Here is a 17,736-nt window from a genome sequence, read left to right as displayed (position 1 = left end):
AACATCCTGAGCTGACTCTACTCCAGATCTAACCCTAATGAAACATCCAGACCACTTGACCCGAATGCTGTACTCTAACCACACAGCTTCCACTTCAAACCAACTATACAGTAATTTGCTGCGTGACCCAGCACATTTCTATGCACCCAAACCTGGTTTGACCCCCAAAGCAGTACAGCTTGAAGCCTGGTTCGATGCTGTTATACCACCGTAGAACAGTGAGAAGGTACTATTGACTCATATCTGCCACCCTGGTCCATCTTTGTGCCCTGACTAGTTAGGTTGCTTTTGATCTAATTTCTCACTTAAGACATATCATAAATGCATAGTGGTTGTTGATTACCTTATCACAACTGTTTCACTAGCCAGAGTGCGGCATCTCTTTATCTGTTGCACATTCTGTGTTCTCTGTGCAGAGGTGGGTATTTATATAGTATTTGTAATAGTTATTGTACATTGGTGTGTTTGTTTAAAGTATATTTTTATAACACCTTAATTGGACATTCCCTTTCTTTTGGAATCTTCATACTTTTCTGTTTGGGTTGCTACTGGATCATATTCACACACTTTCTCAAAGTATAGCCTTCTCTTGGCCCACTTTGCCACAAAAGGTGTTCCTGTTTTACCTTTGATTGGGATCACTGTTGGTTTGTAGAAGCGAGGGCTAGATAAGTGGTTTCAGTACTTATCTCCCCTGTACTCCTGCAGTATAGATGCCATTGTGTTACACTTTTTGTGAGACTCCTCACTCTCTGACTATGCAACCATCTCTTTTCCTTGAATTCTCCTATTCTGTCCCTCCAATGTCTCTTTTCAAGTCTTGCCTACACCCAATGATGTAACTCCTTCCTCCACGACCCTACTACTCCCTCTGTCTACACTGCTACTCTCTCCTCCACACTACTACTCCCCCACTATCACTACACCCTTCTATTACTCACGCAAGTACTTCACATTCACTTCCTACACACACTCTCCTAAACATACTTGCCACTCTTGACACACGCTCACAATACAGTGCCAATTGTACTCACTAACCAATGCCTCACCTGCTCCAAAAAATGTACTCCACAATCCACTCCCTAGTCCATCCCCCCTGCTGGTCTCTTGGCCACCCACAACCTCTGACCTCACTTGAACAACCCACAACTTCCTGGGGTCTCTTTTATCCCCGTCTCTGTCCTCTGGATGGTCTGCTATCTCAGCCCCTAAGGTAACTACAGTCTTTGGTTGTATCTGATTGGTTATTCGCCCATTTCCTCCTCCTTTCAGGATATGATTGGTTATATTCTTCATTAGAAATGTTCCCAGTCTTCTGCTAAAGCTCATGTGCAGGTAAGGCTCACCTTTTATTCCCAAGCAATGTTCTTGGATAGGAAAGTGCTTGGTAGTGAAGGGGCAGAAGTCTGAGATCGGCAGCAGAAATAAAGAGTAGAACTCTGTGGCATGTTCCTGCCAAACTGCAACACTAAGTGGAAAGTAGATGGCTTCTGCTCTAACCACAAGTCTGATCCGTGAACTTAGCAGTGCTTGTGAGCAACCTCATAGTGAACATTTGTAAGGGAATGCTACTCATGGATTCATCTTTGCCAAGGAGCTGTTAGAGTTGTTGCATCCAGGGATCTTCAAAAGCACCTGGCTTCAGTGTGCGGGTCATGGACTTATTCGTATGAAAGATCTATATATATTGGACCCTGAGATTGGTCTATACTCTGGTGGACTTCACGCAAGAAGCATGAGGGAGTGGAAGGACTCTGGCGAAACCCCGTATTACACTTCAAGGTAGCTCCTCACTTACCTGCTGGTCATTCTTGGGCTATAGAACGTCTGTACCCCTGGGAAGGGACACTTAATGTGACTTTCTCACATACGACCATGGCTGGGACATTTCTATTCCACAGGTTAAATAATAAATCATAGATGTTAAGGTACTCCTGTTGTTGATGCGCCAGGGCTTGATATACAGGTATGTGGTAAATGTGTTCAAGTGGACTTCGGCACCAGTGATTCTTTACTCAATCCGCTATTTAAAGGTTAGTACGTTTTCAACATGGTCTGGAGTAGCTTGGTGTATATGGTAAATTCGACCAAGGATATGCCATGCAATGCCCTCATCTATTGGTAGGGCAGAGTGATTGCACCAAGACTCCCACTTCAAAGTAATGGCCATTGGAGGCCGGCAGGGAACAGGTTTGTACCAAATTTGAGGAAGTGTTTTGTCAAGTTCCTTGTGTGGGTTAAGTGCTCTCTTATAGAGGTTTATGCATTTTGTTTAAATGTTTTAAATTATGATAAATATACATGGCACATAATACACATTTCTCAAGGCACTCACTCAATAAAATTGGTGTAATTTAATGAGTATAATTTGGTGACACTTCGACTCGAACATGCAAAGTAGTGAACACTTAACAAGAACCGTCCTTTCAGAGGGAAGAATTGCTTATTGGAACAGGGAGAAGAATTGAGGATCACATTGACATTTATTTGCATCACCCTTTCAAAATATATGTTCAACATGAGGTAGAAAGCCGTGTACCCTGAACTCTGATGGTTGGGTATTAGACACTGATATTTTAAAAGTTTAATTACCATGCTGCTTTTTTCATGCATTATAACCAAAGCCCATGAACAAATATGCAAAAAAAAGGTGTTATTTGCTCTCAGTGGTAATTAGTTATCTGTTTTCTTGTATTTTGAATCCAACCATCTAGCTCTTGTGTGAAGGATGACATTACAACTCTAAAGCAGTGGAACATATGTACAATGGAGCAATTAACTCTTAGTATCTTTTGATACCCACAGATCATCGATATTATGATGAATTGTGGGATTCAGTAACTTTCTGTGAGGCTAGGGCGATTAGCCTGCTGCACAACATTCCCCATAGGGGTGGTGGTAAGCAGGTCCTCACACGGGGAGACTCTTCCCATGGAGATAAAGACTTCCTTTCCAATGAGGAACTCCATTTTCATTATCCTCAAACACCCATTACAACCGTCAATTGACAGACAACCAGACTCCTCTTGCATATGTTATTGTAATGCCATGCCATGAAGGAAGAAATGTATCTGCCTGGCCTGGCATTGGAAAGAGTGAGAACATAGGAGTGATAAAGAATACCTGTCTGGCAATCAGTGTCTGGCAATCACTGAGACGAAGAATCCTAAAGGAGTTATGATGAGTATAACACCAACACAAAAAAGGACTGTCCTGTGAAGCCAGGGAAGCCGCCAGCATTGTGTAAAAGTGGGAGAAACAAGGGAACATCAGCACGAGACCTGGTCATTACAAACCAGCTAGAGACGTGAAACTGGTGACTCGGGGAGAATTCTGTTTTACTTGGCTGCATGCCAGGGGAAGTGCCCATAGTGCACGAATTGGGAAACCAAGTGGAGGAAGTCGGTCCAATGGTTGTCAGCCCCAAGAGTTATATCTAGAAAGGGCTGAGGAGAAGCCCCAACCCGAAGTGTCTAAAGCACACCGAAGACATACTCAGGAAGGTCTGTCTGCTGACAAAGGAAACCGGAAGGAGAGCTTGAGAATTGTGTGGTGGTGTGAGATGACTGTGAAACCCACATCCTCTATGCACCGATACCACAAAGAGACAGAGGTGTCTCCATCAAAGTCGAGTGTGCAGACTGATGAGCCGTCCTGACTTAAGACCACAGAAAGCCAAATGTCAGCCTGGTGATGCAACCCCTGTATAACAGAGGTAACGGGGAGAGTGCGAGACCCAGGGCACAGGGCATCGCTGGCGAGTATATACCATTATAGAGAAAATATGAATATGATTGCTGAGAGTTTACTTGTCCCAGAGGGGGTCAAAGCATAATCAAGGACAATGTTCATCCCAGTGAGTGGCAAGATTATAAGAAGAGTGAGCATCATTCAGGGACTCATCATGCTCGTCCCAGTGAATGGAAAGATCATAAGAGGAAGAGTAAAACAAGGACTCAAGCAAATTTTTTCAGTGAGAAGACCGATAACAAAAGTAACGAGAATTGGTATGAGAAAGTTTTTGTTTATAAGGGCTGTGAAGCACAACACATATTCAGAGACTCAGTGAAGAATCAAAGAAAGCCCAGAAAGTAATCGGAGTCAAGGGAACCACTATAAAAAGGAACTGAAAAGCTCCCTGAAAGGACTGAAGGACTTGGGGGAGGTACAAAGAGGCTATCTGAAGATCCCATATTGAGGACTTTGTGGAAAAGCACCCCAGGAGAAGGGAGTAGTTATCCTGGTCTTCTAGTTGTGTATTAATAGTGGTGGGGTCAGCCTAGGTTAGCTTCAGATGGAGGGCAGACTTGATGACTTCACGATTGACGACTAGCACCCTAGTTTAGTTCCATTATGTAGGGAAACCCTTACGATAGGGAAATGTAGACATTTTATTTATTATTTTTCCAATAAACCTGTTGATAATGGTGCCTATTGGTCTGTCTCCTCCTTCTGATTTACCACAATATGTACCATTCGATTTAATCTTCTGCATCTCTCTCATTTTTGAGTAAGGCTGAGGTGAGGTGCACAAGATAAAGAGACTGGGCAGGTTCCAAATGAAGTTGACCATTATGGGAGTATAATTGTACTGCATATCCTATGCTCAGTGATGTCCGAGATGGATACACCTTTTTCTTCCATCTGTTTGCAACCACCACTCGGGGTGTTTGCTTTTTGCACATTGAGGATTCATTCTGGCTTTTATGCATTAAGAGATTTTTCCATTGCTATACTTGGGCCCAAGCAATTATGACTGTGGAGATCCTTGCCTTATACCGCCACCTTTGGCATGGGTTTTGGTGAACCTGCAAGACGATGGTTCGGTATCCAGTGAAAATGTAGCCATAAAAAATTTAGTCTGTAAAAAAGTCGCGAAAATACCTCTGCAGTGAAAAAGCTGCTAAGCAAAAAGTAGTTGGAAAGTAGCCACAAATGTAGTGCTGCTAGGGTAATTGTTAGGGTTAAGGAGGGCTTAGTGGGCTTGTGATTGCCTGATTTAGGGTTGGGATAGCGGATGGAGTAAAAATGTTGGTGTTGGGGTAGATGAAGTGTCAAGGTGTGGGTTATTGTAAGGCAAGGACTAATATAGTAATGGTTTGGGTTAAAGAAAGGGACACAAAGGTTGGAGAAGGCTGATTATGTAGGAGTGGGATAGTGGTTGGGGTAAAGTAAACTTTATTTAAGAGGTATAGTTGCAGTTAAGGTAAGTATTACAGGAAGGGTTTATGTTAGGGCAAAGGCTGTGTAATTTGTGGTCAGCTGATGATGGGGGTTAGTTCACTGTTCATCCATTTTATTCTGCAGTTATGTGCAAATAAAATTCTGTAGCGCGCTGAAGGGTTAGTATTCTTTAAGTTCAAGGTTGAGTAATGGTTGTATTTAGAATTCGGGGAGGTTTAGGAATGGAGTTGGGTGATATGAAGGAATTATTAGAGGTTTGGATCATTGTTGGGGTTACAAACTTGTACTTCTGTGGATTTAATAATAGCTTTCTGGACGACCTTATTTATCCCTGGTAACATGTCCACACTGTACATTGCTTGTTTTGAATGACTTCATTTTAAAAAAAGCCTTTTTGCTGACTACATTTTCCTGGGGACATCTTCACATAGACCCAAAGTTCAGTGGTCAGGATGCAAGTTTCTGGACTGTCTACCAGTAAATGAACTATGTGTTAAACTTGCTAAGGGCAGTATAATTGGTCAGTGTCCATGATTCCACATGCAGGATATAAAGAGCCACTGTATATAAAGTGATACATTCTGGCATTAACACAACCTCTTCAGGCGCACCTAGAGACCAGTCCTGGGAACTTCACTACACATGTATTCTCTGGGGTTCTGGAATATAGCTCATGTGCTCCTGCCAAATACTCCAAGTGGATGTTTTTAATCCAATGACCTTTTATATACTAAATATGAATTTGCAAATGAAACACCTTTTTAAAAAAAGGATTGTAGTGTCTTGTACAGTAACATATGCTGTTCTCTTATGTCAGTAAGTCACATACATTGCACTTATGTACCAGACCACCAACTAGAGCATTCTCATTGTCTTAGGATCTGGAATCTTTTAAGTGCTAGTCTTTTATGTTCCTTGTCTTGGGTTACAGTATTATGCTACAAGAGGTGCTCTCTAAAATACAAGAAATCAAATTGCAAATTGTTATACTACAAAACATCTAGGGAATACCAGGTTGCTGACACCTTCGCTAGGGGAACTTTCAATGTCTTTCTAAATGCTGCAATCTTTTATTTGGTTGGAAGATGGTTCTACAAAAAAAGACCTTGCACTCTGACAATGTCTAACCATGTTGCATTTTGATAAATGGTTAATATTTATCAAATGTCATTATTCACATTTTATATTCTGTACCCCACAGAACCATAAAGATAGATCCATACTCCACTGTATGGCACATATTCTACAGATGCTTTGGAGGCAAATTAAATATCAAAATTAACCTGGGTAGCAACTAAAAAGCTTATTGAAGTAACAAAACATGTTGTATTGCGGGAAATCAAATGTTGTGCATGAATATTCTTGGTGTATGCATATTGGAATGAATAAATACACTTCTGAAATGTAGAGTTTAGAGACCTGCATGTAAAATGAAACTGGGATGGCCAGCTTGTAAAACTGGGAATTTAGGAAAAAACTTTTTAGATCAAGGTTAGCAAAGCACTAGACAAGAAAGTCAAGGTACTGCTGTAGCCATGCAAATTGACCCATGTACTGTATCTATAGAAGATTCTGGTGTGTTTTACAGGTTAAGAACGCCATGGATGCTGGAGCCATAGGAATCATTCTCTTCTCTGACCCGGCTGATTACTGTGCTCCGGGAGTGGAGCCCTATCCGAATGGGTGGAACCTTCCTGGAGGTGGAGCTCAGCGTGGGAATGTCCTAAACCTTAATGGAGCTGGAGACCCTCTGACTCCAGGTTATCCAGCGAAAGGTGAGATAGAGAAAACTGCATGCCAGGCCTCCTGCAAGATTAATCTTAGCCATACTTTTAAATTGGTTCAGGTTTATTGACCCACCTAATGATGAAATCCAATCTGCATTTGTTAGACTAATCTCAATAATTAACTGATCAGATTTAGCAAATACTTTCAATGAAGATTTTCTTAACATATATTTTGGCGTTTAAAGTCATTCTGAAAACCTGAAAGTATCTTACTCGTAACTTCGAAAGTGTTTTCACAAGCTCAGACTGATTGTATTCACCAACAACTTGACATCTTGTTGCTACTAAGCAAGAATGAGATTCACACTGCTGAGAATCGGGCTCAAGAGACCGTGCTTCAGAGGCTTCCGATGGTACAGAATCAGAGGCCTGTGCTCGAAGAAATGTTCGACCGAATTCATCTGCTGGATCTGAATGCCTATAATTTGGTCAATCATGCCCCTTTTTTAGTTGAAAAAGCCTGCTAGTTTTTCACAGAACTCCAATGACGGTTAATTGCTATTTTTGGCTCATGCAAAAGGGCAAAACATTTTAGCAGTGTTTGGTGTGAAATGGTAGACCAGTTTTGCATAGTGAAGAATTTCACTCCCTATGGATGAGGTTTCTAAAATTTGTTTTGTACAGACACTAATGGGATCTGCCATTTAGTTTTTTCTGAATGTTATCTTAATTTCTCTTTGTTGGTTTAGTATTTTTGAAATGTTAGTTTATTTAGGTTGATCAGGATTGATTCAATGGGAGTAATTTTGTTTGTGGTCTTAGTCAGTTTGATGTGATCAGCGAGTAGAGTAAATGTTAGGACCATAACACTGAGAATTTATAGAACTGTCTAGGATACGGTTCCAGTGTCCCCTTCCTGTGCTAAGCTGTAGACTGATTGCTACCCTGGGACATAGATTTTCTGGGTACTTATAACTAAACAAATGCCATGGTGATGTTTCCAGTAAACCGGTTTTATAGAAATATCAGCTATAGTACGGTCCAAGAAAACCGGTTATAATTTCCCTCTAAATGTTTTTGGGTATATGAATGAAGACCAAGCAACCAGTGTTGCACAAGGGAAATATCAGATCGTCTAGCAAGGGGTTTTGTTGAATTTTCAGAATATTCTCTCCAGTTGCTTAAATCACCGAAAACCAGTCGTGAAAAAAGATCATAAGCTCTTATCAATGACAGTGAGTCCACACTGAAAATGTTTGCCATTAAGTGGCTTATTAAGGGAAAAATACCAAGTCCCTAGTGAAGGGATATTTGAAATAGCATGTGAAACGCAGGATTTCTAAATCCAAGAGTCTTTCCCTCTCCACCAACCAGTCTTGCCAGCGCTTTTAAGTGGAAACTTTTTGTAGGTGTGTTAAGGATTTAGAGACTGTTCCAGAATCCCGATTTGATAAAAACAAATAGTGAAGGCATTATTAATGAGCACATTCATTTGCTTTGTTCATGCTATTGAGCTTTAGGTGATGCAGATCTGAAATGAAGAGTAGTCATTTATTATGGTGGCATCGTACATAGTAATGAATATATAGAGTGGGTTTGTGTACATTTGTTTCTTTAATCTGAGTGACCGAAGGATCAACTGATTAATTAGCTCCAAAGTGATTAATTTATCCAGTTCATAATACGATAGTGATTTCAGATAGAGACTGAGTTATTTAAATCTATGCAAAACCATTTGTTGTCCTTTTAAACTTCAGCTAAATGGAGTGATTTGCATGAAATGCCCACTGCACAAACTCCGTGTTAACGCAGAAACATTGAAGTCTAAATCGTAGCTGGTAGTTTACACTTTTGGAATAACTACATTTTAAAGCATCGTTATAGCTAACAAGAAGTGTTCACTGTTTTGGTAGTCCTGTTCCAACTGGTTGGCACTGTTTACTATTACAAAGAATTTACATTTTGGCCACTTTGCTACTGAGTTTATAGTTTTGGAAGTGGAGATTAGATTGCCATAGATACTTCTGAACATGTCTGTATACATCAACAATTTATGACCACAGAAACCGATGGAAGGATTAGTAATTAATCTTGAGAAGAAACAAATTTAAGTCACTTGAATATACAATTTGAAGTGGTGAACCAACCTGTATCACTATTGTTACTACTTAAAGCATTTATAGAACTAGCCCAGTAAATTAAAAATGGTTTATCTTTGAGGGGCATGTACAAACTGTAGATGCCTTCCTCCCGCCCCACCCCCCACAACTATTACACATGGCTTCAGTGGATCACTGGTGTAAACCTTATTATATGTAGAATTAAAAGCCAACACAAACTGGGAAATGGAGGACTCGATCTGAAATATGTACCTAAACTCAAATCCAGTTACTGCCAAATCTGCTTTTGTTGTTGTAATGTGTGATCATATCTGTTTGTCAACAGAGTACACCTTCCGATATAAGGCTGACGAAGGTGCCGGTCTTCCCAGTATTCCAGTACATCCTATTGGCTATCATGATGCTGAGAAGATTTTACGGTGAGCAAACTTCATTTTTCATGTCAGTCCGTTTCTGGTAATGGACAAATTGCCATGAGGGACCATAGGTTTTTGTTGGACCGAATGGGTGACTGACTTTCCTCTTCACCTCCTCCTTCCCTCCCTTCCTTCCTGCCTCCTCTGATAATCCTCACAGCTGCAGAGAGCCCTTATGTGCCCTCCTGGGTCCTGGCCTTCAACACCCAATCGCCTACAGCCTCTGCCCCTCTCAGCACTTTGCCTGGCTACTGGGCTTACCATCACAGTCTTGCACTTACCCATCTATTGGTGGCATACACTCCATCTAGGCACTTGCAGCTGCTGAATCCCTAGCACTTCCCACTTGATACACCCAGCACATGCCCCCTACTCCCCCACCCCTTCCCTCTTTCTGCACTTCCACTTTCTGAATGCTCCCAAGGCCTAGTAGGTCCGCCTCTATCTTACTGTGTTCTAATTCTACTCCCATGGTCCCTCCCTGCTGCTCTGTGGGCGCTTTCAAACCTAATGTACTTGTCTTGAGGGAGTTCACATGAGTGAACAGCATCTTAAATGCTATATGTATGAAGAGTGGGTTTGCATCAAATGTATTTGAGCATGGAAGTCGTTTTTGTAACCAAATGTGTCAAATAGTTTTTGCCTATTACAACATTTGTCCAAATCATTTAAACACGTTCTCTACTTTCTATGAAGTAATTCACAATGTTTTTGCAAAGCCGTAACACCACCAGTTTTCATTATTCTTTTTGCAGTACACATCGCCCTTATTTGAAGAATGCTTTGAACATTTGCTGGACTATTATAAAGTGGAAATGAGCCTGGAATCGGTCATTTCTTTTAATTTGTTTTATTGATTTTTTTAAGGGCAGCAAAGTTGAATATCACAAGGAAAAAACACGCATTGGCAAAGCCAATAGTTTTGTCATTTGCTACAGTTGTTTGAATTTTACATTTGTGGGCGCTATGGTGCAAGGAGGAGATTGCAAAGTTTCAAAGGAGGATGTCAAGACCCTCACCCCGAAGCCCCCCTGGCCTACCCATGGGCCAGGGGGAGCCTTGACCCCAGTCCCCACTAAATCCCAACCTAGGCCTTCTTGGGGCCAGTCCTGGCTCCCTTGGCGCCAGGCTCATACTTAATGAGTTTGTGCTTGGGAACTACTTTTTGTTACTGTCATTCAATGTGGAAGCATCCACAGAATCAGGCTTGTTGGGACCTGGCTTGCAGAAAGATGGTTTGGGTGTGGCACCTTGGAACTCTTTTACCTGGACTTCTTTCTTGAAGCTATTTAAACCACACCCGACTGGACTGACAAGCTTCGCGTTAGTTTGCAATTCTGCAACGTGACGCTCGCTGTGTTCAGCTTCAGCCACAAACCTCGGAGGAACAGCATCTGCAGAAAAAGAAAGAAGACATCGTTGGAAAAGGTTGCAGCTTACCTGAATTCCATCATTAGCGGTCCTCAGCTCTTCCGCCCGGTATCCTGGAACCAGGGCGCCTTCGGATCGACGGACCTGCAGAAAGGGAAAGACAAGGCATTAGACATTTTGCACAATTAACGACCTCCGCCAAAAGGCCTACCTTGCCACTCAGACTTCATTCAGTAACACCTCTAGAATTCTACACTCTGGCGGAGCACCGCAACCTGTGAAGACAAAAGATAACAGGTTAGCAAAGGCAAGGCACCTTAGCACTGTGTAAAGCGCCTACTCGCCGCGTCCAGGCGCTCCAAAAACGCTAATACTTACCAGCGAACCCCGAATCCAATCTTCGCCACGAATTGGACTTCCACGTACCTAAGGAAGAGAAAAAGACATTGGGCCTCATTACGAGTCTGGCGGTAACCGCAGCGGTAAAACCGCCTGGTTACCGCCGGACTCGTATTACCATTCTGCCTACGTGATTCCCGGAATTACTGGGGCATTACAACCCCGGTTTCCCGGGAATCATGGAGGCGGAATGGTGTTAATCCCCATTCCCATTGAATCCTATGGGACACAATGGCAATGGGGATCATGGAAACACCGGCAGCATCGTGTAATGCTGCCGGTGTTTCCTCGTCCGCCTGCAGGCGGGCGGTGTTAAACCCGCCAGGTCAGACCTGGCGGGAACATCACCTCCCACCTACAGGAGTTGTGATCGCCCTGCATGGAAACAACCGTTGTTTCCATACCGGGCGATTTGTAATGAGGCCCATTGTTAATTCCAGAAAGGCATGCTAGGACAGCAAAACACCATAGCAATAAGACCTACCTGAAAGACTCACGTCGGGCCCGGATCAGTGAAGTAACTCGACCGCCATTGCCCGCAAAGCACCACGCGCCCCTGCTGAGACAGCAGGACGGAGAACCCGCCAACATCAAGAAAAAGGTGAGAGGAAGCCCAGAGGGGCCGCAGACATACCCGGTGGTGGGAAGCTGTTAATCCCAGTTACCCGGTCCTAAACATTGTTTACCTGTATTTCTGGCAGGACTCTTCCGCTGGTCACTACTGGGCATTGCAGGGAGGGATACATGGACCCTGATTGCTGGGTGGCGCCCCCATGGAACCAGGTGAGCGTAACAGAGGATGCGCTGAGTGAAGCAGGTGTGCAAGCAAATGAGAAGGGGAATAGAAAAAGGGAGGAAGCAATTGATAGAGGGTGCCATCAATGATGAGCAAGAGGAAATATGAACGTGGAGAGAGTGGGGGTAGGGTGGGTGAATGGGGTTGAGAGAGTGGAGGGGGAGCATGAGGGGTAGAGAGTGGGGGAGTTGGGTGGGGGTAGAGAGTGGCGTGGGGGGTACCGAGTTTGGAGGAGGGGCGGGAAGGGGTTGAGAGATTGGACGGTGTGGGTGGGAGGGTGTAGACAGAGGGTAGTGGGTGGGTGGGAGTGGGTAGAGAGACTGGAGGGTGTGTGGGGAGGATAGAGGGTGGAGGGGGTTGGTGGTGGGGTAGAGAGTGTGGAAGGGGTGGGTGGGGGGGATAGAGAGTGGAGTGGAGGGGATGGGTGGGAGAGGGTAGAGAAAGTATAGGGGGTTGGTGGTGGGGTAGAGAGAGTGGAAGGGGTGGGTGGGGGGATAGAGAGTGGAGTGGAGGGGATGGGTGGGAGAGGGTAGAGAAAGTATAGGGTGTTTGTGGGGGGTAGAGAGAATGGAAGGGCTAGAGAGAAGAAGAAAGTGTGCAGGACTAATGAGCATTTGCCTAGAGAAGAGATGTTCCTCACATTGGTGGCTAAGTATGAAGGGAGCATTCTAGAGTCATTTTTGTTATGGGTGAGCTTTGTAAAAGGTAAAGATTTCTCATTGCTGAACAGTCCAGCACCGTGAAAGTCTCACCTTTTAATAACGCGCATCTTTCTAAAAATACAAAATCCTAAAGTGAAATACATAGCAAACCTACAAATCATCCTAATTTGCAGAATGTCAATTTCAGACAATTCAGAGCTGCAGAAGGAAAGGTTTCTGTGGTCTCATGGCTCTGTTTGCTCTTCCAGCCAAGCGATCTAGGTGCTAGACATTTATTTTCTTTTTTTTCTTTTTTAAACCACCCGGGGAAAATTTAAGTAATTCTTTTATTTATTAATGTTTTTTATACTAAAACTTTACACTTTTCTAAAAGAAAATAAACAAATAGGCTAAAATCCATAAACCATAAAATCATAATTTAATCCCTAGTTAAGCCTTGTCTTTTCCTATATAATGTATCAGAAATATACTAAAAGAGAAAATTGACAATGTTACAATACATTTATAATACATGTTCTATTATCTCACTCACTCCATCCCAACCAAATGTTTCTGTAGTTGTGTTCGAACTTCTAGACAAACTCTGTATAGGGCCAGCTGGAGAGATTTGCTCTGTGTATTAAGACATCGTCCCCAGTAAACTATTTTTAATTGAGTCTACTTGATGGACATGTTCGCCCAATTATTGAATATGTACATGGCCCAGTTCAGAACATCCAGTTGGGACATGCTTAGGAGTTTCTAGCACTAAGAAAGACTGGCAGATTCGGCAGTACCTCTCAGACATGGGTAATCTTCTCATACTACCTATCACTCTAAGTACGGGTACTCGATTTACTCATAATAGGAGAATGAATTGTTGTAGGCTCTTGGATGGGCCATAACCAAATACAGTTGTTTTGAAAAAAAAATGTTTTTTAAAGTTTTGTAGTTTCTCTACTACAAAACCGTAACTCCTTAGCGTGGCCAGATGGCAGAAGTCCTCACCCCCGTCGCATAGGTTTATCTTCTAGCTCAGCTTTTTTTTTATGGCATGGAACCCATCCTTACCATGCAATGACCAGCCAAGCTGTTCAAGGAGCTTAATGAAATTCTTCAGAAGTTGATTTCCCCAATCTGTTCTGAAGATCGTAGCCCACGTTGTAAAGAAAATGCATTTCAGTACACGTTACTGTTTAAACGTGCATTAAGACTCGTTTTTTCAAAACCATAGAGTATAAGGAGAACAAACCCAACTCCAGCCTGACAATAGCCATCTGAATTCAGGGAGGTAAATAGAATCTTCTGCCAGAGGCTCCTTTCAATACGTTGCAGCCATTCAAAATCAGTAATAGTCAAACTTTCCAATCTATATCTAACTGTTGGAATGAAGCACTGCAAATAAAGCCATCTGGCTCCCTCAAGAGAGAACCCCCATTCACACTGTGAATCGATGTATTGGAGATGTCAATTTGGCCGCCTTCATTAAGCGGGCACTTTTAAAACCTTTGTAACCTCGCTGAGATTCCAATTCTACACCAAGGTATTTATACTCGGAAACCGAAGTTAAGTTGTCATTAACTACCAGTCTGACTTTTTCTGCTGGAAATACCATCAATTTTGTTTTAATTCCGTTCATGATCAGAGAATTGTCTTCAGCAATTCTCCCGTAGGGCCTCCCCTTACCTCTTTTCTTAGCCTTGACCTGGTAGACGGCATACCCCATCAATTTTTATGTTGGACATAAGCCTTGTCTCCTGTAATAAAAAGATGACATTCTGTATTAAAAGGCTTAGGTGTAATAGAATGTTACAAAACCTTGGGTATTCCAGGTCATGATAGGTAACAATCGGTTATGACGGGACAGCACTACAGGGAGAGGCTCTGCCAACCACTTTAAGGTGTTTTGAATGTCAGAACGTTGCACATTTGCATTATTTACAAGAGAGCGTTGTTCAGTGGCTCACCCATTTAAGGCTACAATTGCCCTCGGCAGCGGTAGTTGTGTATCTTCGTCGTCCTTGTCTACATCTAGTTCCACCCCACCATTATTAAGATCTTTAAAGCTACAAAGCAGTAGTACTTTTGCAGGGTTCTGGCAGTGGATTAACAACCCGTTCGGGTTTGTGCTCATCAAAGGTTGGACAAATTAAAAATCTTCGGAGACCAGTACTCACAGCTGGGTATGTGATACAGGATGGAAAGAACTGCCGTACGGCACAGCCAAGCCAATCTGTCTTTTGTATATCCGGCGCTTGTGTAGAGATTCTCTGCGTTTTCGCTACAGCAATTGATTCAGATGGTTTTAGTGGGCGAAGAACGATGGAGACATTGATGCTAGACGTATCATTTAACAAAGAAGGCATTTACTTGTGCATTGTTTTGGCAAACAGTGTCCAATATTCGACCACTAAGTTTTAAAAGAATTTTCATGACAAATTGTACTGAGGCTAATGAAGACTGTTTTTCTGCATACATGAATTGGCTTTGTATGCCTTCATCCGACGATTTCTGTGGTGAAGAGTGCATTATCAAGTTAGGGGATGGAGATAGCCGATAAGTGTCTTTGGGCAGTTCAAGGCTAATGTAAGATCGTATTACTTGTGCTTCAATTACTGTGGATAAACCAAGGTCATTAATGTCTGCTTCTACTTGGGCAGCCATGCTCTGCTGTAGAGAGTAACAAAGATTTAACAAAGAATTGTTATCAGTATCTCCAAATGACATTAAGTCGTGGCTCTGCAGGTCTTGTATCAAGTTATCAGCATGGCCATCTACTTTAGATGGTGGACAAGCGGTCGAGGAAGAAACCACTGTTTCCACTTTATAAAAAGACGTGATTTTCCCTCTGTGTTTACTCCCCTTATCTATGCTGTTTTCTATATGTGCTGGTGACAGCTGCAATATTTTCTACAGATTCAGCTGGTAAGGTAGTGTTCACATGTTCATGCCCGTGTCATATTCAATATCTCGTGGTCTTAGGCCTTTGTTTAGCCAGCATATTCGTTTTTATATTTCGAAAAGCTCAAGTACTTACTCAAGAAGTAGAGTTCACATATTCAAAGGCTCACAGATGAGCAGACAGCCAACAGCACTGGTCAAGCATTAAGACAATGCGCGCGCCCGCCAATGCGCACAGATGCTACAAATGTACTGCTTCCTTATCCGGAGACAGGCCTTTGTTGATGCTGGCCAATAGATTGAATTAGATCCGTTGTTTAGGCCAATAGGGACGCAGTATTAGTGTTGCAGCTCCGGACACAAGTGAAGTTTGTTACAAGCATAGCAGAGTTGGGGTTCGAAAAGCTTGCAAGAAATGAAACCAGCAGGTAAGATGGAGCTGACAGCACTCATCAAGCACTCAGTCCAATGCGCACACACGCTGCAAATCTACTGCTTCCTTAACTGGAGGTGGACCTTTGTTGATCCTGGCCAATAGAATTAATTGGCTCAGTTGTTTAGGCCAATAGGAACGCATTATTGGTGTTGCAGCTCCGGACACAAGTTAAGTTTGTTGCAAGCGTAGTAGAGTTCGGGTTGGAAATGCTTGTAAGAAATTAAGCCAGCAGGTACTCATCAAGCACTCAGTCCAATGCACGAAAGTCATTTAATAGCTACTGCTTTGAATCAATGTTGTGATTTCATATCTAAGTGTCTGGGCTTGCAGCAATGTTACATTTTTGTCTTCAACACAGAAGGGGGATTGTTTCTGCCATCTTGAACAAGTGGCCAAATGCTGTCCACTGCTTTTTCTCAATGCTTGTGCTCAGGTTAGGGCATATGGAGACATTGGAGAGACTGGCTGGCTGCTGGCAGACTCAGTTCCACATTGGATAATTAAGCAAGCAGATAATTTATGAATCATTACTCTGTCATAAAGTAGCACACTGTGTACTGTATTATTGCAGGGTAATGATTTATAATTGCATCAATCTGCTTATTTATCCAATATTGACGACTTGGGTCAGCTGCTGCAGAGCCGCCAGTGAGTGGCATGGGACCCTCCCTTTTAAAGTAGCCAGGAGAACTTGGCTAAGGGAGAGAGAATGACATTGAATAATTAAGCAGATTAATTGTAAATCATTTCCCTCTCATAATGCTGCACAAGTGTGCTGCTTTATGATAAGGGAATGATTTACAATTGATCTTCTTATTTATCCAATGTTAACAACTCCAGCAGCTCAGAGGGCCGGTAAGGAGCATGGGGAAAAGGATGCCCCACTTTTTCGGCCTAAGCCAAGGTCCAGAGGACCTGAGCTGGCCCGAGGGAGAGAGAGTAGTTCCAGAGGGGCTAGCAGTGCAGAAGAGGGCCACCCGACCATTCCGACTCCAGAAACAAGCAGCAGCCACAGCGAACAAGCGCTCGGCCCAGAGGCTCTAACTGGTCCCGCTGCATGTGCTTCTGGCTGCAATGCAAAGCGAAGGAGAAGGACCATATCGCCTCAAAAGGTACGGAATGCACCAAAGCTTTCTGCATTCCGTTATGCAAGGGGCACTCCACAGGACTTTCCATGCCGTGTGCCTCCGCACCTACCGTACAGCAGAGAAAGGCATTCATTACCAGCTCCCAGGACATTAACCAAGGAAATGTGCATGCATTTGAATATATAGGTCTTCCCGACTTTCACTCCTGAAATTACACCAGAGTACAGCAATCTTAGGATCCTCAAGGATAGGATTTCTTCTGAAAAAGTCTTACCAATTGGGCTTGCCTTTCTGTGATCACTTGAACTCTGATGGTGGAGCTTCATGCACTTTTGCAGTGGTTGACCAGTTCTTCCTACAGGGTAGCATCCCAGGGGCCTTTCATGCACATAAACAAGCATACAATGTTGTTGGATGCACATGGAAAATGCAACATAATGTTCTAGTCGTGCACCATGTGGGGTATCGTTTATCAGAAATGTTGTGTGGGCAGGTTAGGCATCTCTTGTGTTTGCATGACATGGTCCATTTTCTGAGCAATGTGTATGTACTTTGTTTCTTAACATTTTATTCAGATTGGCTGGTTGTCTGAAAGCATGTAGGGGAATCTCACATACATTTTATCTCAGACATTCATCTTGTGCAGGCCTTGCAAAT

General features: G+C 42.9%; 1 protein-coding gene across 1 annotated transcript in view; it reads left to right on the top strand.

The window, feature by feature from the left end:
• Positions 1-17,736, top strand: part of NAALAD2 (N-acetylated alpha-linked acidic dipeptidase 2) — a 1,042,620-nt gene that overhangs the window by 484,036 nt on the left and 540,848 nt on the right. Inside the window, exons 7-8 of the mRNA XM_069639397.1 lie at positions 6,773-6,959; positions 9,357-9,450. Of these exons, the coding sequence (XP_069495498.1) occupies positions 6,773-6,959; positions 9,357-9,450 (281 nt within the window). The remainder of the gene's footprint in view (positions 1-6,772; positions 6,960-9,356; positions 9,451-17,736) is intronic.

Source organism: Ambystoma mexicanum, chromosome 7q, assembly GCF_040938575.1.
Source record: "Ambystoma mexicanum isolate Mex_15411 chromosome 7q, UKY_AmexF1_1, whole genome shotgun sequence".
NCBI classification, from domain to species: domain Eukaryota; kingdom Metazoa; phylum Chordata; class Amphibia; order Caudata; family Ambystomatidae; genus Ambystoma; species Ambystoma mexicanum.
This window is presented reverse-complemented; position numbering and strand designations above follow the sequence as displayed.